Source organism: Hemitrygon akajei, chromosome 27, assembly GCF_048418815.1.
Source record: "Hemitrygon akajei chromosome 27, sHemAka1.3, whole genome shotgun sequence".
NCBI lineage: Eukaryota > Metazoa > Chordata > Chondrichthyes > Myliobatiformes > Dasyatidae > Hemitrygon > Hemitrygon akajei.
The window spans coordinates 5992541-6014364 of record NC_133150.1 but is presented as its reverse complement, the minus strand read 5'-3'; the positions used below and the strand labels follow the sequence as shown (position 1 = coordinate 6014364).

General features: G+C 39.5%; 1 protein-coding gene across 11 annotated transcripts in view; it reads right to left on the bottom strand.

The window, feature by feature from the left end:
• The window catches only part of pacsin1b (protein kinase C and casein kinase substrate in neurons 1b), a 370145-nt gene that overhangs the window by 10814 nt on the left and 337507 nt on the right, over nt 1–21824 (bottom strand). For 10 of the 11 annotated variants that reach the window (XM_073030300.1, XM_073030299.1, XM_073030302.1 and 7 more), the window contains 2 exons: nt 20354–20481; nt 3383–3487 (listed from right to left, as the gene is read on the bottom strand). In XM_073030300.1, the coding sequence (XP_072886401.1) occupies nt 3383–3487; nt 20354–20481 (233 nt within the window). The remainder of the gene's footprint in view (nt 1–3382; nt 3488–20353; nt 20482–21824) is intronic. The other variant, XM_073030305.1, reaches the window with a different exon arrangement.

The window sequence follows — 21824 nt, the reverse complement described above, 5'->3', positions numbered from 1 at the left end:
AGGAGCTGGCTGAGCCCAAGCAGGGAGGTGGATAGTGTCATGGAGGAGAGGAGCTGGCTGAGCCCAAGCAGGGAGGTGGATAGTGTCATGGAGGAGAGGAGCTGGCTGAGCCCAAGCAGGGAGGTGGATAGTGTCAAGGAGGAGAGGAGCTGGCTGAGCCCAAGCAGGGAGGTGGATAGTGTCATAGAGGAGAGGAGCTGGCTGAGCCCAAGCAGGGAGGTGGATAGTGTCAAGGAGGAGAGGAGCTGGCTGAGCCCAAGCAGGGAGGTGGATAGTGTCATGGAGGAGAGGAGCTGGCTGAGCCCAAGCAGGGAGGTGGATAGTGTCATGGAGGAGAGGAGCTGGCTGAGCCCAAGCAGGGAGGTGGATAGTGTCATGGAGGAGAGGAGCTGGCTGAGCCCAAGCAGGGAGGTGGATAGTTTCATGGAGGAGAGGAGCTGGCTGAGCCCAAGCAGGGAGGTGGATAGTGTCATGGAGGAGAGGAGCTGGCTGAGCCCAAGCAGGGAGGTGGATAGTTTCATGGAGGAGAGGAGCTGGCTGAGCCCAAGCAGGGAGGTGGATAGTGTCATGGAGGAGAGGAGCTGGCTGAGCCCAAGCAGGGAGGTGGATAGTGTCATGGAGGAGAGGAGCTGGCTGAGCCCAAGCAGGGAGGTGAGTTGAACATGTCTGTACTCTGTTGCTTACCCACCATGCCCCACTGGCAAGTTCGTGCCTCAGCCAACAGTGCTCGATGCAGTGCCTACGTCAGTGAGTGGCGTATCCTCCTATCCCATCAGCTAAATATTTAATAATCATGGCACATATTTGAAATCTTACACATTCAGTTATCTCCCGACACTTGCAGTATCTGCCCATTACCCCTACTCTGTCTCCTATAGCTAAACTTGGCCAATTTCTGCAGCTTCATTTTTGACTGACCATATGGAAGTCCATGTAAAAGACACAAAAACAGACTGCTGGAGGAACTTGGCTGGCAGTCAGGCAACATCCGTGGAGGCAAAGCTATCGTTGCTATTTCAAGTTCCGACTGTACGTCAGAACAGTACCGTAGATGCTGTCTCACCTCTGACCCACTGAGTTCCTCCGACTGTTCGGTTTTTGTTTTGCTTCACATTCCAGTATCTGCTGCTTATGTTTCAATGTAAATGACAAGAAATGGATATCACCCTGTCCACTAGGCTTTTTTCTTAAAGTCAGCTCTTCAAAAATCAGGTCTGCCAACCATAATGCAACCTTTACCTATTCAAACCAGAATGCTACCATCATCTGAAAACAAAAAGGTAGCCCCCTCTTTCTGTCCTTAAATACAACTGCAATGTGGACATTTTCTGAAAATAGATGCACAGCTAACTGGTCTTACCTTGTCTTGTATTAAATATCAAAGTCCCACGATCTAACAGAACAGTTCCCAAGTCTGCAGAAAGATGGAGGCTCATAACATTGGAGCATTGCAATCTACTTCACACCTTTCTATTCTGGAAATTGCTCTTGGGGATTTAGTTTTTGTTAGTACCTTCATTGCTGTTACTTTGTTCACGTTAGATCTGGTAATCCCATTATTTCCTGTTCCTTGCGCTGGCTGGTATAGATTCTTGGCCTACTTTCTGCTTCCTCCATTGAAAAAACTGATGCCATGCAGTGATCACCACACTTATTCTATCAGTGCAGGGGACCAGGTCAGTGTCTGGGATAGTTTGCTGCTTTCCATCAGCTGAAGATAATGAAAATTATACCTTACTAAGGTAAGGTCATAAAATACAGGAGCCATTCAACCCAGTGAGTCTGCCCCACCATTTTTTCATGGCTGATCCATTTCCTTCTCAACCCCATTCTCCTGTTACCTTTCATGCCCTGACTAATCAAGAACCTATCAACCACCATCTTAAATACCCCCTGTGGCAATCATTTCCACAGTTTCACCACCCTCTGCCTAGAAAAATTCCTCACCTCCATTCTAAATGGATATCCCTCTAATCTGACGTTGTGCCCTCTGGTCCTAGACTCTCCACTATAGGGAATGCCCTCTCCACACTCATTCTATCTAGGCCTTTCAATATTCGACAGGTTTCAACGAGATCTCCCCACATTCTTCTAAATCCCAAAGCCATTAAACGCTCCACATATGATAATCCTTTCATTCTCAGGATCATTCTCGTGAACCTTCTCCAAACCCTGTCCAATATCAGCACATCCTTTCTCAGATAAGGGGCTCAAAACTGCTCACAATACTCCATGAGGCCTCACCAGTGCCTTATTAAAGCCTCAGCTCAGGCAAGGATTACTCATTTAAAATATGTAGCAAATCAGACAACATCTGTGGAGATCAACATCAAGTTTCAGATATAATATTGAAGACCTTGCTTATTAACACACTGATTGATCAGATTTCCATTATTTGCAGTTTTTGCCTCCTTTAATTTCATTTTCAGATAAATAAATAGGACAAAGAAAGTCATGGCAGTTAGGTTAATTAGCATGAACATCCAGAACAGCCAAAGGGAGAAATGAATGAAGTACTGGCATTTCATTTGATCTGAAAGAATGAAGTTCAGCTAGATGCTTTTCTTTTCATTAAAAAAGCAAAGTACAGGGCAAGTGTTTCTTATTTTGCTGCTGCAAATATCCGATGGAAAACAAACTAAAGTTATATGGAATCTTGAAAGATTGGGTCCTATAAAGGCTGCTCCAACCATCCCTCATTTTGACTGGTGGGTGGCCCTACTATAGTGCTACTGAATTGGTATTCACGGGATGCTTGGCACATTTTCTATTGCTTCCACTGAAACAAACAATGTAATTTTGATAAGGATTCTAGATCCACTCAATTAGAAAATGTGGAACCGGTCTTTGGACCAGCCAAAATGCTGTTTACCACTGCACCTTCAAAAGTCAGGGACTGACTGTAACTGAAGGCAATGGTCTTGTAGTTAGACTCCAGTCCATGAGTATACAGCCACAATGCACACTGATGTCCAGTGTGGCAGGAAAGAATAATCTATGTTCTTTTTGGTGACAATTTAAGGAAGTTTGTATAAAGTAGTAAAGATGTTTAAATGAAGTACTTTTCTTCCCTTGCATACTAAGAAAGGCATTACCATCATGTCACAGGCTGCAAAAAGCAGACAGCACTTCTGAATGATACCTTGTGAGCAGATTTATATCTGTATTTGTAAAAACATGTGACAAGGAAGATGTTAAGAAATTTATTTGCACATACAAATCTATTGTGAGAGAGGCAGAGTGCATACGAATAGCATATTAGAGGCAGGAGGACGAACACAGGGCAACAGACTTTTGTTAGATTTCCAAAGATTAGTTAAGATTAGTAAATATTTGTGGTAAAAAAGTGCCAAGCAGCCCCACACAGACAGTTTTCACCAACTTTTTCTTTTCCTCTTTCGGGACTTCCTTCACCTCCTGGTTGACTTCATTCTCAGCAAAAGGCTTAACATTGCAACTTCTTTCATTATTCTGGCAGATACTATGGCTGTTTAGAGAGTGAGAAAAGGACAACTGTATTTGTAATGAATGCCAAAGGACATGTGGTCTAAATAGTTCATTACGTGTATCTGAAAGCCTTTTGCCTAACAATGTTTCACAAGTTCTTTCTCACCTTTAGACAATGAGCCTAGGCAGTACAATAGTTTGGCATGGACTAGATAGTTCAAAGGGCCTGTTTCTAATCTATAGTATTCTATGATTATAAGACCATAAGATATACGAGTGGAATTAAGCCAAGTCTGCTCCGCCATTTCATCATGGCTGATCCATTTCCCTCTCAACCACATTCTCCTGACTTCTCCCCATAACCTTTCATGCCCTGACTATTCAAGAACTTATCACCCTCCGCCTTAAATATACCCAATGATCTGGCATCCACAGCCGCCTATGGCAACCAATTCCACCAAATTGATCACCCCCTGGGCTAAAGAAATTCCTTCTCACCTCCATTCAAGGGGCTCCCAATGTTTTTTATGCCATTGAGCCTTACCATTTTCTGACATGTCTATGGACCCCAGGTTGGGAACCCCTGTTCCACTCTGAGGCTGTGCCCTCTGGTCTAGACTCTGCCATAGGAAGCAACCTCTTCACATCCACTATCTAGGTCTTTCAACATTTGATTGAATTACGTATTTAATATTTTAATAATATTTGATATATATTTATTAAGCATTCTTGTTTCAATAACTATGAGTTATATGTAAAAATGTTTAGGTATTAATATTGAAGTAGTAAAATGGATTCAACAGTGGCTGGATGGGAGATGCCAGAGAGTAGTGGTGGATAACTGTTTGTCAGGTTGGAGGCTGGTGACTAGTGGTGTGCCTCAGAGATCTGTACTGGGTCCATTGTTGTTTGTCATATACATTAATGACCTGGATGATGGGGTGGTAAATCGGATTAGTAAGTATATAGATGATACTAAGGTAGGTGGCATTGTGGATAATGAAGTAGGTTTTCAAAACTTGCAGAGAGATTTAGGCCAGTTAGAAGAGTGGGCTGAACGATGGCAGATGGAGTTTAATGCTGATAAGTGTGAGGTGCTACATTTTGGTAGGACTAATCAAAATAGGACATACATGATAAATGGTAGGGCATTGAAGAATGCAGTAGAACAGAGTGATCTAGGAATAATGCTGGATAGTTCCCTGAAGGTGGAATCTCATGTGGATAGGGTGGTGAAGAAAGATTTTGGTATGCTGGCCTTTATAAATCAGAGCATTGAGTATAGGAGTTGGGATGTAATGTTAAAATTGTACAAGGCATTGGTAAGGCCAAATTTGGAGTATTGTGTACAGTTCTGGTCACTGAGTTATAGGAAAGATGTCAACAAAATAGAGAGAGTACAGAGAAGATTTACTAGAATGTTACCTGGGTTTCAGCACCTAAGTTACAGAGCAAGGTTGAACAAGTTAGGTCTTTATTCTTTGGAGCGTAGAAGGTTGAGGGGGGACTTGATAGAGGTATTTAAAATTATGAGGGGGATAGATAGAGTTGACGTGGATAGGCTTTTTCCATTGAGAGTAGGGGAGATTCAAACAAGAGGACATGAGTTGAGAGTTAAGGGGCAAAAGTTTAGGGGTAACACAAGGGGGAACTTCTTTACTCAGCGAGTGGTAGCTGTGTGGAACGAGCTTCCAGTAGAAGTGGTAGAGGCAGGTTCGATATTGTAATTTTAAAAAAAATTGGAGAGGTATATGGACAGGAAAGGAATGGAGGGTTATGGGCTGAGTGCAGGTCGGTGGTTCTAGGTGAGAGTAAGTGTTCAGCACGGACTAGAAGGGCTGAGATGGCCTGTTTCTGTGCTGTAATTGTTATATGGTTTACATGTTAATGGCATACATCACTACCATGTGTTATGTGCACACCTCGCTTAAAGTAAATGTGAACTACACTCACATTTCTTGGACTCCTGTGTACATTTTCAATTAACTTAATGTTTTAAAGTTACAAAATATAACATTGGTGACAAGCTATTTTTACAGCAAACCCGACGCAATGAGGCTTTCGAAATAAACAAAAACGAGTGAGGAATTGTGAAACAGAGTAGCACGTGTCTTCAGACAGGAAAACACAAGAGTTCTTTTTAAAAAAAAATAAAATTCAGAAAATGGAAGTAGGACACATACAGAGCTGTTCAGTCATTCCACAAAAAGAGTTTGAACGGCATTTCAAAGGTACCAAACTGAAGCTTGTAGATATCCAATTAAGAACTTACACTGGAGAAAAGATAGCTCCTGTGGCAATGACATTTCTAACCGTGAAATACAACAACCAACAAGGCATATTGGGCTTGTATGTGGTAAAAACAGAAGGGCCAGTATTACGGGGACCTGACTGGCTGAGATAACTACAACTTAATTAGAGATCCATCCAGCACTTGCATGCCACATTCCCTGCGATGAAACCAAATGAAAGCAAATTAAGATACTGAATGATGTCACAGCAGTGTTCAAGGATGGCATGAGAAATCTCAAAATTTTACAAGGGTAAAATAGTGTTAAATAAAAATGCCACACACAAGTTTTGCAAAGTCCATCCAGTTCCTTATACCATCTGTGATAAAGTAGCCAGTGAGCTCGATCACACGGAGTCTGAGGAAATTCTTTCCAAGGTTGAGTAGAGCCCATGGACAATGCCAATGGTCCCAGTTGCCAAGAGGAATGGGTCTGTCAGGATCTGTGGTGATTTTAATGTCACCATCAACCCAGCACTGAAAGTGATGCCTTACCAATTTGATTGGGTTTTTATTTTAACAAGGTGACAAGAGAGATTGATGAGGGTAGGGCAGTGGATGCTGTCTATATGGATTTTAGTGAGGTGTTTTACAAAGTTCCTCATGGGAGGCTAATCCAGACAATTCAGATACATGGGGTCTATGGCAAGTTGTCTGCTTGGATTCAGAACTGGTTTTCCCATGGAAGACAGAGGGTAGTGGCTGAAGGGACTTACTCAAGCTGGAGGTCTGTAATTCATGGAGTTCTGCAGGGATCTATGCTGGGACCTCTGCTATTTGTGATGTATATAAATAACCTGGATGAAAATATAGACGGATGGTTCAGTAAGCTTGCGGATGATACCAAGATGCTGGAGCTTTTGGAAAGCATCAAATTGGATAAGTCACCAGGACCAGATGAAATGTACCCCAGGCTACTGTGGGAGGCAAGGAAGGAGATTGCTGAGCCTCTGGCAATGATCTTTGCATCATCAATGGGGACAGGAGAGGTTCCGGAGGATTGGAGGGTTGCACATGTTGTTCCTTTATTCAAGAAAGTGAGTAGATATAGCCCAGAAAATTATAGACCAGTGATTCTTACTTCAGTGGTTGGTAAATTGATGGAAAAGATCCTGAGAGGCAGGATTTATGAACATCTGGAGAGGTATAATATGATTAGGAGTAGTCAGCATGGCTTTGTCAAGGGCTGATCGTGCATTATGAGCCTGATTGAAGTTTTTGAGGATGTAACATTGTTGACACATTGATGAAGGATAAGCAGTAGATGTAGTGTATATGGATTTCAGCAAGGCATTTGATAAGGAACCCCATCCAGGCCTTACTGAGAAAGTAAGGAGGCATGGGATCCAAGGGGACATTGCTTTGTGGATCCAGAACTGGCTTGCCCACAGAAGGCAAAGAGTCGTTGTAGACAGGTCATATTCTGCATGGAGGTCGGTAACCAGTGGTGTGCCTCAAGGATCTGTTCTGGGACCCTTACTCTTGTGATTTTTATAAATGACCTGGATGAGGAAGTGGAGGGATGGGTTAGTAAGTTTGCTGATGACACAAAGGTTGGAGGTGTTGTGGATAATGTGGAGGGCTGTCAGAGGTTACAGTGCGACATTGATAGGAAGCAAAACTGGGCAGAGAAGTGGCAGATGGAGTTCAATCCAGATAAGTGTGAAGTGGTTCATTTTGGTAGGTCAAATATGGCAGAATATAGTATTAATGGTAAGACTCTTGGCAGTGTGGAAGATCAGAGGGATCTTGGGGTCCGAGACCATAGGACACTCAAAGCAGCTGCACAGGTTGATGCTGTGATTAAGAAAGCGTATGGTGTATTGGCCTTTATCAATCGTGGAATTGAATTTAGGAGCCAAGAGGTAATGTTGCAGCTATATAGGGCCCTTGTCAGATCCTACTTGGAGTACTGTGCTCAGTTCTGGCCGCCTCACTACAGGAAGGATGTGGAAACCATAGGAAGGATGCAGAGGAGATTTACAAGAATGTTGCCTGGATTGGGGAGCATGCCTTATGAAAACGGGTTGAGCGAACTCTACCTTTTCTCCTTGGAGTGATGGAGGATGAGAGGTGACCTGATAGAGGTGTTTAAGATGATGAGAGGCATTGATTGTGTGGATAGTCAGAGGCTTCTTCAGGGCTGAAATGGTTGCCACAAGAGGATACAGGTTTAAGGTGCTGGGGAGTAGGTACAGAGGAGATGTCAGGGGTAAGTTTTTTTACTCAGAGAGTGGTGAGTACGTGGAATGGGCTGCTGGTGGTGGAGGCAGAAACGATAGGGTCTTTTTAGAGACTTTTAGATAGGTACATGGAGCTTAGAAAAATAGAGGACTATGGGGAAGTCTAGTAACTTTATGGTAGGGACATGTTCGGCACAAATTTGTGGGTGAAAAGGCCTTTATTGTGCTGTAGGTTTTCTATGTTTCTATGTTAAGATTGGCGGAGTTGTGGAGAGTGTAGAAGCCTGGCAAAGAATACAGTGTGATATATCTGCAACTGATTTATACACTGAGAAATGGCATATGGAGTTGGACCCAGATAAATGTAAGGTGTTGGATCTTGGTAAGGCAAATGCAAGGAGACAGGATACTGTTAAGGGCAAGGTCTTTAACAGTGTTGCTGAGCAGAGAGATCTTCAAATCCAGGTTCAGAGCTCCTTGAAAGTATCTACACAGGCACTTGGTGTTACCTGGATGACATCATTGTTACTGATAAGGATGACAAGGAACATCCCCAAAACCTCAACACAGTGTTAAAGAGACTGGCATTCCAGAGCACTCAGTCAGTGATAATGGACCACAGTTTGTGGTGGAATAGTTTCAATCATTCCTAAAAACGGATTTCTAAAAGTTACATCTGCACTATACCACCCAGCTACAAATGCTTGGTGGAAAAGGTTTGTCCAGAGTCTAAAGATTGCATTGCAAGCAATGCCAGCAGAATTCACTATACTAACACTGAACCAGAAGCTCAGTAATCTCCTCCTTGCATATCGTAATGCAACACGTTCCACAGCCAACCACTCACCAGCTCTGCTGTTCAAGGGTCGTTCCTTGCATTCACACTTTGATCTCCTCAAACCCAATCTCAGAGGGAAGATACAGGATAAACAGCTGAGACTAATTGAAAGCTTCTCAAAAAGGAGGTTCGATATTTCACTCCTGGAGAAGCAGTCCTGGTGTGGGACTTCAGAGGTGATCAAAAGTGGGTACTCAGAAATAAAGGGAATAAACTTAGAGCATGAATCAGTATGTGGAACTACGATGTTGTGGCTGTTACTGAAACTTGGCTGGAGGAAGAACAGGATTGGCTGATGCAGATACCATGGTTTAGTTGTTTTAAAAAGAATAGGATGGGAGGTAGAAAAGGGGGTGGAGTAGCATTACTTAGTCTCACGGCTATAGAAAGGGAGGATGCTGTAGAGGGAGTGTCCACTGAGTCGGTCTGGGTGGAAGTCAGAAATGGGAAGGGATCAATCACTGTGCTGGGAGTAGTCTATAGGCCCCCAAATAGCCCTCAGGACACCGAGGAGCAGATAAGCAGGCAGATTTTAGAATGGTGCAGGAAATATAGGGTTGTAGTTATGGGTGATGTCAACTTCCCTCATATTGACTGGCACCTCCTGAGTGCAAGGGGGATAGATGGGGCTGAATTTGTCAGGTGTGTTCAAGAAGGATTCCTGACACAGTATGTGGACTGGCCGACGAGAGGAGAGGCTATACTGGATTTAATTCTGGGTAATGAACCTGGTCAAGTGGCAGACCTCTTGGTGGGGGAACATTTTGGTGAGAGTGACCACAACTCCCTTAGCTTCAGCATAGCTATGGAAAAGGTTAAAATCAGACAAAATGGGAAAGTGCTTAACTAGGGAAGGGCTAACTATGAAGGGATGAGGCAGGAACTAGTGAGAGTAAATTGGAAACCGATGTTCATGGGTGAAAGCACAGAAGTAATGTGGAGAAAGTTTAGGGAAAACTTGTGCTGGGTTCAGGATAGGTTTGTCCCACTGAGACAAGAAAAAATGGTAGGAAAAGGGAACCGTGGCTGATGAAACATGAGAGGCAACTCATCAAGAGGAAGAAGGAAGCATATGTTAGATATAAGAAGCAGGAAGCAGGAGGGGCTCATGAGAAATATAGGGTAGCCAGGAAGGGGCTTAAGAAAGGGTTTAGGAGAGCTCAAAGGGGGCATGAGAAGGCCTTGGCATGTAGGATTAAGGAGAACCCCAAGGCGTTCTATGCGTATGTCAAGAACAGAAGGATGACAAGAATGAAGGTGGGGCCGGTAAAGGATAAAGAGGGCAACATGTGCCTGGAGGCGGAGGAGGTTGGCGAGGTCCTAAATGAATACTTTGCTTCAGTATTCACAAGTGGAAAGGATCTTGATCAGAGTGAGGTTGAAATAGAACAGGCCTGTGTGCTGGACAATGTAGAGATTAAGGAAGTAATAGTGTTGGATCTTCTTAAAAACATTAAGATTGATAAGTCCCCAGGGCTGGATGTGATATACCCCAGGTTGCTGTGGGAAGTGAGAGAAGAGATCGCTGGAGCAGTAGCTATGATCTTTGAATCCTCTTTGGCTGTAGAGGAGGTGCCGGAGGATTGGAGAATGGCAAATGTAGTTCCCTTGTTTAAAAAAGGTAATAGGGAGAATTCTGGGAACTATAGACCGGTGAGTTTTACATTGGTGGTCTGCAAACTATTGGAAAGGATTAAGGATGGGATCTACGAGCATTTAGTGAAGTACAGTCTACTCAAGGATAGTCAACATGGCTTTGTGAAGGGAAGATTATGCCTCACAAGCCTAATTGAGCTTTTTGAAGAGGTAACAAAAGAAATTGATGAGGGTAGGGTGGTAGATGTGGTCTACATGGATCTTAGCAAGGCATTTGACAAGTTCTCTTCATGAGAGACTCATCTAGAAAGTCATGAGGCATGGGATCAGTGGAACCTTGGCTGTTTGTTTAAAAAATTGGCTTACAAGAAGAAAGCAGAGGGTAGTAGTCCTGGGACCGCTGCTTGTTGTGATTTTTATAAATGACCTGGATGAAGAGGCGGAAGGATGGGTGAGTAAGTTTGCGGATGACACGAAGATTGGAGGAGTTGTGGATGGGGCTGTAGGTTGTCAAGAGGATATTGACAGGATGCAGAATTTGGGCAGAAAAGTGGGGAGTCTCAAGATGGCGCTCATGGAGTAAACCGCTTCTAGGCTTTGCTCCAAACCTTTTACGTCTTTTTAACCTACAAACCACCCCTTAAAGGATCTTCTTATACTTATTCTAAAGGGGTCTAAACATACAGAATTTTTCTTTTTAACTATTTGAATTATTCTCAACTTGCTGAAATGTCTAGAGCAAAAGAATCGAAACAGACGACAGAACTGATAACTTTAGAAACAATTGTGAAGCTTATAGAAGACAAATTTGAAGAACTGGAGAGAAAAATAACCGTAAAGCTTTTTCGGTTTGATGAGCGTTTGAAACTAGTTGAAGAAAAGCTCCAGACACTTTCACTGGAATCACAAAAACAACAAGCAAGTATTTTGGTTCTTGAAGAAGCCGCTCGCAAGAAAGATCGTATAATTGAAAAAATACAAGAAGAGCAAACTTCGACTTCTCAACAGATGGATCGTTATAAAGTTAAAATTACTGATTTGGAAATTCGCTCTCGAAGACAAAATCTTCGATTAATTGGGATTCCGGAAAAATTTGAGAGCGGTGATCTTACCGTTTTCTTCTCTAAATTTCTAATGGATGTCTTGGGTCCAGAGGTACTGGACTCTCTCCTGGTAATCGATCGGGCACACCGTGTCTCCCGTTTTCAGTCTGATTCAAGTTTGAAACCACGACATGTGATTCTTCGGATCCATTACCCTCATACCAAAGAACGTTTGATTCCGGCGGCTCGAAAAAAGGGTATGATCTGCTATCAAGAGTTTAAATTTCGCATTCTGGAAGATTATAGCCCTGAAGTCTTAAGGGCAAGAATGGCTTTTAGATCGGTTATGTCGAAATTTCACCAGAAAGGCTGCAAGCAAGTGCTGTTATTTCCAGCACACTTGAGAGTCACTCTTGAGGACGGAACTTTTTGGCTGTTTAAATCTCCAGCGGATGCTCAAAGTTTTCTGGAACAATGACATTCTATTGGGCTGACTAATGTAATTTAGCCTATAGATTTGGATCTGTTACAGAATGATGTTTGGTTTTTTTTTTGGGTATGGCTTACATGTATTTCTTATATACGGTTAAAGCTCTTTTTGCACGGTTTATTTTGACTTTATTATTTTTCCATATTATTAATCTATTAGCGTTGAAAATAACTTATTAGGGTTTTTTTTCTCCTTTTTGCTTTTCTTTTTAAGCTGATATACGCTTTTTTATACTCTTAACATTTAAATATTAAGATTTAAAAAAAATAAAATGTCGTTTCTTCTTCCCGACAGACTTTAGTGCTTGGAACGTCATATCTGTTTTGATGTGTTTGAAAGTTTTAAACTTTCATTTAAAATACCAATCCAGTATTAGTCATTTATGGGTTTTATCATTTTAATTCTTTTTTAACCCTTTTGTTTATATACATTTATAATACTAATTTTATATTTTAACTTTTGTTATACCAACCCTCTCTTATAATGTGGGTTGTTTGTATTTTTTTAAACTTTGTTGTGTCTGAGTTGCCGTCTTGAGACATGGGGGTAATTTTAGTATTAGATTGCTTGCTTGCCTCTTTTTGGCTTTTTTCCTGGGGTTTTGAGGGTGGAGGGAGGGGGATTTTTCTTTTTTCTTTTCTTTTTGCTTGCTTTCTGCTTAGTTTTATTTCATGGGCTTATATGAAACTACAAAAATGGTCACAGTGCCATGACTTCCGGTTTCTCCTTGAACTTACTTCCTTCTTCCGGGTTCATGAGTTCACTTTTTTTTTCAAACTTATGTGTTAATTGTAATAAATATTGTCAATATGGATAAGACTATTAACTTTGTTTCTTGGAATACTAATGGTTTAAATCATCCGATCAAACGGAAAAAAACATTCAAAGTATTCCATAGAATGAATGCTAATGTTATTTTTGTACAAGAGACTCATGTAAGGAAGGTGGATAGTCAACGGTTGTTTAGGTTTTGGAAGGGCCAACAGTATCACTCAAATTCGCAAGCCAAAGTAAGAGGTGTTTCTATTTTTATAGATTCATCAACTTCTTTTATACATCATGAAACAATTTCAGATCCGCAAGGTAGATTTTTGCTTATTACTGGTCTACTTTTTAATCAAAAAGTTGTTTTAGTTAATGTTTATGCTCCAAATACTGATTGTCCTGAATTTTTTAAATGTTTATTTACATCCATTCCTAATTTGAATCAATACAGATTGATAATGGGTGGGGATTTTAACTGTTGTCTAAACCCTTTGATGGATAGATCCAAGCCCACCCAAACTCTTCCGAATAAATCGGCTTCTCTCATTAACTCTTTTATGATTGATTCAGCTATTTGTGAAATTTGGCGTTTTTTTACACCCTAACGACAAAGAATTTTCATACTTTTCCCATGTTTACCATAATTATTCAAGAATTGATTACTTTTTCATTGATCACCATTTACTTACAGATGTTATGGATTGTAAATATGACTCTATTACCATATCTGATCATGCACCTTTGAAGTTATCTATTAAGATGACGGATTCATATATTAATACTAAAGGTTGGAGGTTTAATCCTGTTTTATTGCAGGATCCTGACTTTGTCAACTTTATTAAACAGCAAATTGATTTGTTTTTCTCAACAAATTTTACAGCAGAGATCTCTAGTGGAACTTTGTGAGATACTTTTAAGGCATATATTCGTGGACAGATTATTTCATATTCTGCTGGAGTTAGGAAATGAACTAATTCTAAAATATTAACACTAGTTGATAAAATCAAAGCAATTGACAAGATTTATTCAATGACCCCTAGCAAAGAACTTTATAAAGAAAGAGTGGAACTTCAAATGGAGCATAGCTTACTATTATCCTCCTCGATTGAAAGTCAGTTAATTAAATCAAAAGCCCAATTCTATATATATGGAGATAAGTCTGGTAAATTACTAGCTAACCAATTGAAAATTGTTTCGGATAAACGACTGATTACTAGGATTCGTAAACAAGATGGTACTTTGATGATCGATCACAAAGAGATAAATAAAGCCTTTCAAGATTTTTATAATTCCTTATATCAATCAGAATGTACTAAGGACTCTTCTATAATAAATGAATTTTTAAGGAAATTGAATATTCCAAAAGTAACTGTTGAGGATAGTGTATTTTTGGATACATCTATTACGGAGTCTGAAATAGAAAAGGCTATTTTTTCAATGAATTTGGGTAAAGCTTCTGGTCCAGATGGTTTTTCTACAGAATTTTTCAAATCTTTTTCTTCCATACTTTCTCCTTGGCTTTGTAAAATTTTTAAAGATGCATTAAGTATAGGTAAACTACCATAATCTTTTTATGAAGCTTCTATTTCTTTAATTCTTAAAAAAGATAAAGACCCTACTGAATGCGCATCCTATCGGCCTATATCCTTGTTGAATATGGATTTTAAGATTTTTAGTAAAATTTTGGCTATTAGATTAGAAAATATATTACCTCGAATTATTTCTGAAGATCAGACTGGATTTATTAAAAATCGCTATTCATCTTTTAATATTAGAAAATTAATTAATATTATTTATACCTCTTCATCTAAAATACCAGAACGTGTCATTTCTTTAGATGCCGAAAAAGCATTTGATAGAGTCGAATGGCCATATTTATTTAATACAATGCAACATTTTAATTTTAGTTCAAAATTTATTTCATGGATTAAATTAATATACCATAAACCCTTAGCTTCGGTTTTTACCAATAATCAAAGATCCCCCTTTTTTCAGCTATTTCGTGGTACAAGGCAAGGTTGTCCTTTAAGTCCTTTATTATTTGACATTGCTTTAGAACCCTTGGCTATAGCTATTCGTGAATCACCCAATATTTTCGGTATTACCCGTGGGGAGATGACGTATAAGGTATCATTATATGCGGATGACTTGTTATTATATATATCTGACCCTGAAAGATCTATTCCTGCTATTTCTTCTTTGCTCGCTCAATTTAGTAACTTTTCTGGTTATAAATTGAATTTTAATAAGAGTGAACTATTTCCATTAAATATGCATGTTCCAATTTATAATCATGTACCATATAGAATTGTTACAGATTATTTTACTTTAGGTATTAAAATTACTAAAAAACATAAAGATTTAAAATTAATTTTCTACCTTTAATCGATCAAATTAAGCAACTTGCTAATAGGTGGTCTCCATTATCTTTGTTTTTGGTAGGCAGAGTTAATGCCATTGAGATGATGATACTACCTAAATTTTTATATTTATTTCAAGCATTACCAATTTTTATTCCTAAATCTTTTTTTGACATGGTTGACTCTAAAATATCTTCTTATTTATGGCAGAACAAAAATCCTAGACTAGGCAAAAAATATTTACAGAAGCCTAAGAAGGAGGGCGGCTTGGCTCTACCAAACTTAAGATTTTACTATTGGGCAGTTAATATACAGTATTTAATATTCTGGACACAAGAATCGACTACAGCTGCTTGCCCACAATGGGTAAATTTGGAATGTAAATCTGTGCAAGATTTTTCACTGATCTCAATCTTAGGATCTTCACTTCCTTTTTCGTTATTCAAAATGAATAAACAGATAACTAATCCCATAGTCAAGTATACATTACGAATTTGGTTTCAATTTCGTAAATTTTTTGTCTTGAATAAGTTTATGCTGTCATGTCCTATAATATCTAACTACTTCTTTCGGCCTTCATCTATAGATCAAGCTTTTCTTTTATGGAAAACAAAAGGTATAACATGTTTTCGTGATCTGTTTTTGGATGATAACATTATGTCCTTTGAACAGCTATCTAATAAATATAATTTACCTAAAACCCATTTTTTTAGATATTTGCAAGTCAGAAATTTTCTGTATAATGAATTAAAGTCTTTTTCGAAAGAATGTCCAATGGACATTACAGAAAGAATTTTAGCCCTCAATTCTTGTCAAAAGGGTTTAGTAGCTATCATTTATAATATGATTATGAGTGTACAGCCAGATGTATCAGAAAAAATTAAGAAGGAATGGCAAGAAGAATTGCATTGTCCTATATCTACTGAGGAATGGGAAACATTTTTATCATTGGTAAATTCGTCCTTTATTTGTGCTAAACATGCCCTAATACAATTTAAGGTTGTACATAGAGCTCACGTCTAAAGATAAACTTGCTCGATTTTATTTTTATGTTAATTCAACCTGTGACAGATGTCATTCTGATGTTGCTTCATTGACTCATATGTTTTGGTCTTGTCCTTGTGTACAAAATTATTGGAAAGATATTTTTAATATTATTTCAAGAGTTTTAAATATCAATCTCCAACCGCATCCTTTTACTGCAATTTTTGGTTTACCAATGATAGATAATAATCGTCTATCCACTTCATCTCAACGAATGATTGCATTTGTTACATTAATGGCTAGAAGATCTATTTTACTGAATTGGAAAGAAATTAACCCTCCAACTGTATTTCAGTGGTTTTCTCAAACTATTTCTTGTCTGAGTTTAGAAAAAATTATAAGTGTGGTTTTTGATTCTTCAGTTAAATTTGAGGAAACTTGGAGACCATTTATTCAACATTTTCATATGAGTTAAATGGTCTGATCCTAAACCTTACTGTTATTATCCTTAATTATTTGGATGGAGGTTCGGAGTTATCGGCACTACTGTATGTATTTAACATTATGCAATTGCCCATGTTGGTTAGTTTTTTTTTAAAAGTTTTCTTTTAGTTTTTGTTGTTTTTTTTTTCTCTTTTTCGATTCTTTTACATTAATAGAATGAGTTTGGGAGGCCTTATACATTGATTATTATGTATCTGATTGTCTATTTAAACTATTAATTATGTACTCTCAAACGTTTTGTATTCATATTTCACTAATGTTTTTCTTAAAATTAATAAAAAGATTTAAAAAGAAAGAAAGAAAGAAAGAAAGAAAAGTGGCAGATGGAGTTCAATCCGGATAAGTGTGAGGTGATGCATTTTGAAAGGACAAACCAGAAGGCTGAGTACAGGGTTAATGGTCAGTTACTTAAGAGTGTGGTTGAACAGAGGGACCTTGGGGTTCAAATCCAGACATCCCTCAAGGTCACTGCGCAGGTTGATAGGGTAGTTAAGAAGGCCTATGGGATGCTAGGCTTCATTAATATGGGGATTGAGTTCAAGAGGTCATGTTGCAACTCTACAAATCTCTGGCGAGACTGCACTTAAGAGTATTGTGTTCAATTCTGGTCACCTCATTATAGGAAGAATGTGAAAGCTATGGAGAGGGTAAAGAGGAGATTTACCAGATGTTGCCTGGATTGGAAAACAAGTCTTATGAGGCAAGGTTAACAGGGCTGGGACTTTTCTCTTTGGAGCGTAGAAGAATGAGAGGGGACTTGATAGAGGTCTACAAGATTATGAGAGGCATAGATAGGGTGGATAGTCAGTACCTGTTTCCCAGGGCATCAATAGCAAACACCATATGTACATAGATAAGGGAGGGAAGTTTAGGGGAGACATCAGGGGTAAGTTTGTTTGTTTGTTTTTCCCCACAGAGGGTTGTGAGTGCCTGGAACGACTTGCCAGGGATGGTGGCGGAGCTAAAACATTAGGGGTATTTAAGAGCCTCTTGGACAGGCACATGGATGAAGGAAAAACAGAGGGTTACAGGGTAGTGTGGGTTTAGTACTTTTTTTTAAAAGGAATACAGGGGTCGGCACAACATCGAGGGCTGAAGGGCCTGTACTGTGCTGTAGTATTCTAGTGCTCTAATGAAAGATAAACTGAATCACTCTCCTACACAGTGGAGATTGAGTCTGAAATCATCTGGAGACGACATATCAATCAGTTGCGGAAAGCAGAGTCAATTGATATAGAAGACAGTTGGCTTCTGCTGTCAGAACCACTTCCTGCAGTCTCAGTCAACTCCTACAACCACCACAGAGGCGGCCCCAGAACCTGAGATTGTTTCACAGCCACAAGTCTCACCTGACAATCTTAGGGAAGATGTTATTTCACAAGAATAATAAATCCTTTGCAGCAATTAGTCTTTAGGCCTGAATGGGTCAATTTAAATTTACTCTGCTGTAGACATCTGTATGTAACAGTTGAATTGTATAACATACTGTGTATATAGGTGAGGTGCACTTTCTTACAGAGTTGGAGTTTATAGCTAAGCAGGGTGGAGTGTTGCGTATTTAAGATTTCAATAATATTTCAGCAATCTTGTAAATATATTGGTTGATTAAGCATTCTTGTTCATTTAAATAATTACCAGTTATAAGTAAAATTATGTTAATTGCATAAGTCACCACATGATATGTACACACCTCGCTTAAAATAAATTTGAACTACACCTGCATTTCCTCAGACTCCCAAGTTCCTTTTGTATTCATTTAATGTTTTGAAGTTACAAAACGTAACAGGTGGATTTCAATGGAAATCTCCTGATTCTTCTAGATTCCAGCGAGTAAAGGCCCAGAGTCATCAATCGCTCCTCATACGATGAGCCTTTCATTCTCATGAACCTCCTTTTAACACTCTGCAATGTCAACACATCTTTTCTTAAGGAGCCCTAAACTGCTCACTATACTCCAAGTGAGGGCTCACCAATGCCTTATGAAGCCTCAGCATTACATCCTTGTTTTTATATTCTAATCCTCTTGAAATGAATACTAACTTTGGATTTGCCTTCCTCACCACCAACTCGAACTCCAAATTAATCCTGCATGAGGTCTCCCAAGTCCCTTTGCACCTTGGATTTTTAAATTTTCTCCCCATTTAGAATATAGTCTATGCTTTAATTCCTTCTAAAGTACATGACCATACACTTCTCATACTACAATTGATTTGCCACTTCTTTGCCCATTCTCCTAATCTCTCCAAGTCCTTCTGCAACCTCCCTTCCTCTTCAACACTACCTGCACCTTCACCTATCTTTGTAACTTCTGCAAACTTGGCCTCAAAGCTATCAATTCTGTCAAAATCATTGACATACATCATAAAAAGAACCTGCGGAATACCACTAGTCATCAGCAGCCAACAGAAAAGGTTTGCTTTATTCCCATTCTTTGCCTCCTGACAATCAGCAACTGCTCTATCCATGCAAGAATCTTTCTCGTAATACCATGGGTTCTTATCCAGTTAAGCAGCCTCATGTGCAGCACCTCAGCAAAGGCCTTCAGAAAATCCAAGTATACAACATCAACGATTCTCCTTTGTCCATCCTGCCTGTTATGTCTTCAAAGAATTCTAACAGATTTGTCAGGCAAGATTCTCTCAAGGAAACCATGCTGACTATAGTCTACTTTATCATGTACCTACAAGTACCCAAAACCACATCCTTAACAATCAACTCCAACATCTTCCCAACCACTGAGGTCAGAGTCACTGGCCTGTAATTTCCTTTCTTCTGCCTCTCTCCCTTCTTGAAGAGTGGAGTGACATTTGCAATTTTCCAGTCCTCCAGAACTATTCAAGAATCTACTGATTCTTGAAAGAACATTAATAATGCCTCCACAATCTCTTCAGCTATCTTCTTCAGAACGTTGGGATATCATCCATCTGGTCCAGATGACTCATCTATCTTCAGAACTTTGAGCTTCCCAAGCACCTTCTCCCTAGTAATAGCAACTGCACTCACTGTCCCAACACTCAAATTTCCACTATAGTGCTAGTGTCTTCCACAGTGAAAGCTGATGCAAAATACCTACTCAATTTCGTCTGCTAGTTCCTTGTACCTCATTACTACCACCATTTTCCAGTGGTCCAATATCTACTTCTGCCTCTTTTACACCTTATTATCTAAAAAAAACTTTTTGTATGGTCTTTGATGTTGTTGGCTAACTTACCTTCATATTTAATCTTTTTCCCCTTATGGCATTTTAGTAGCCTTCTCGTGGTTTTTAAGTTTCCCAACCCTCTAACTTTCCACTAATTTTTGCTCTATTATATGCCCTCTCTTTTGCTTTTATGTTGGCTTTGACTTCTCTTGTTAGCCATGGTTGTGTGATCTTGCCTTTAGAATACTAGTTCTCTGGGATATATCTATTTTGCACCTTCCGAATTGCTCCCAGAAATCCCACCCATTGCTACTCTGCTGTCATCTCTGCCAGAGTCCCCTTCGAATCAACTTTGGCTAGATCCTCTCTCATGCCTCTAATTCCCTTTACTCCATTGTAATATTGATACAACTGACTTTAGCTTCTCCCTCTCAAATTGTAGGGTGAATTCTATATTATGATCACTGTCTTCTAAAGGTTCCTATACCTTAAGCTCACTAAACAAATCCAGTTCATTAAACAACACTCTGTTACAGCCTTTATTGTCAAATACTGAGACATGTTCAAGTCTCAAAATACAAGTTCTCTGTCTGAGTGGACCCCTTGAGTGTAGTATGTATCCAGTAATGAAGTTAAAGCTCGGCTTAAAACACGTAAATGGCTTCTATAAATATTGATTTGAAAATCCACTAACTTTTAGTGTGTACCTACCTGCCCCGATCGACATTGTGAGTCACCTGCTCTCCTCCTGGTGAAACATTCGTCAGAGAAATACCTTCGTTAGCCTTTTTTACTTTCTCCCTTTTTGCAATAGTGTGAGTCATGTCGGGAGAATATTCCTGTAAAAGACAAGTTTCATCCATCCCTTTTAGGAAAGATATTCAACTATGTGGATGCAAATACATGCAGTCTTACAAGTTTCCATTTCATACAGCCAATCGAGATAGATAGAAACATTCTTATTTCAGATTCTTCTAACAATTCTGTCATAAACGGTTCTTCATTTAAAGGTTAATTGAATGTCTTCTTCAATGTATTATCACCATTCTGTTTTGAAAAGGACACCTGTGCCAAAAAAAGGTAGTTAAAACTCTTCCAGGCTAATTTTGATCTTTTTTGACAACGCAAACAATATGCCATTTGCTCTGTTGTTTCAGTACTGGATGGGAACCTCAATAGCGAAAAGACTATGAACTCTTAACATAGTTGTGAAGAACATCATGGATAGGTGCAGAGAGCAAGGCAAACTTTTGAAACAAGTTGCAATAAAGTAATAAAATCTCTCCTTTGAGGAGAAATTTACTGTACATCAAAATTGACAATTCAAAATAAAGATGATGAGTTGGATATAATGTTTGAAGAAATGTAGAGCATAATGTTTCATCTTTGTTCATTACGTCTAACAGCAACATTTGCCTCTGACACTTAGCATCATACTGCACAGTAACAGCTCCTTCAGCTCAGCTAGTCCCATTTCTCTCAAAACCATTTCTTCTACTTTCATGAAGGCAAATATATCTAGCTCTGATCCCTCTGAAGTAATATAGCTCTCCATAGCACTTTACCCAATGAATGTGTGAAGAAAAGAGATCTCTTTCGCTTGAATATCCTGACACCAAACTACTGTTTAAGCACATGAAAATCACCAGGGGTTCGGAAGTCAATCACTAGAAGTGTCAAAGAGGGGATTATGATCAGTTGTGGTTCCATTCCTCCAGATACCCTTGCATCTCTGCGGCAAATTCAATATTTATTTCCAAAGCTCCTGTGAAGAACAGAGAGAATCGCCCTGTGCTTGGTTCATATTCCTCTTAGCCCACATCCCTCAATGTACCTATCCAAATGCTCCTTAAATATACTATTGTAACTTCTTCAGCCTCTTCTCGCAGCTCATTCCACGTACCCACCACTCTCTAAATAGAGTTGCCCTTCAGGTCCCTTTTCAATTTTCCCCCCTCACACCCTCACCCTATGCCTCTAGTTTTGCACTCCCCTACACTAGGAAAAAGACTGCTACCATCCACCTTATCTACGCCTCTCATAACTTTAAACATTTCCTATCAGATTGCCCCTCATTTGCCTTTATTCCAAGGAATGGAGACCTGGCCCACTCTGTCATTCATTATGTTTGTTCTGCTCTGGTTTAACTTCCCAAAATGCATCACTTCGCACTTGCCCAAAT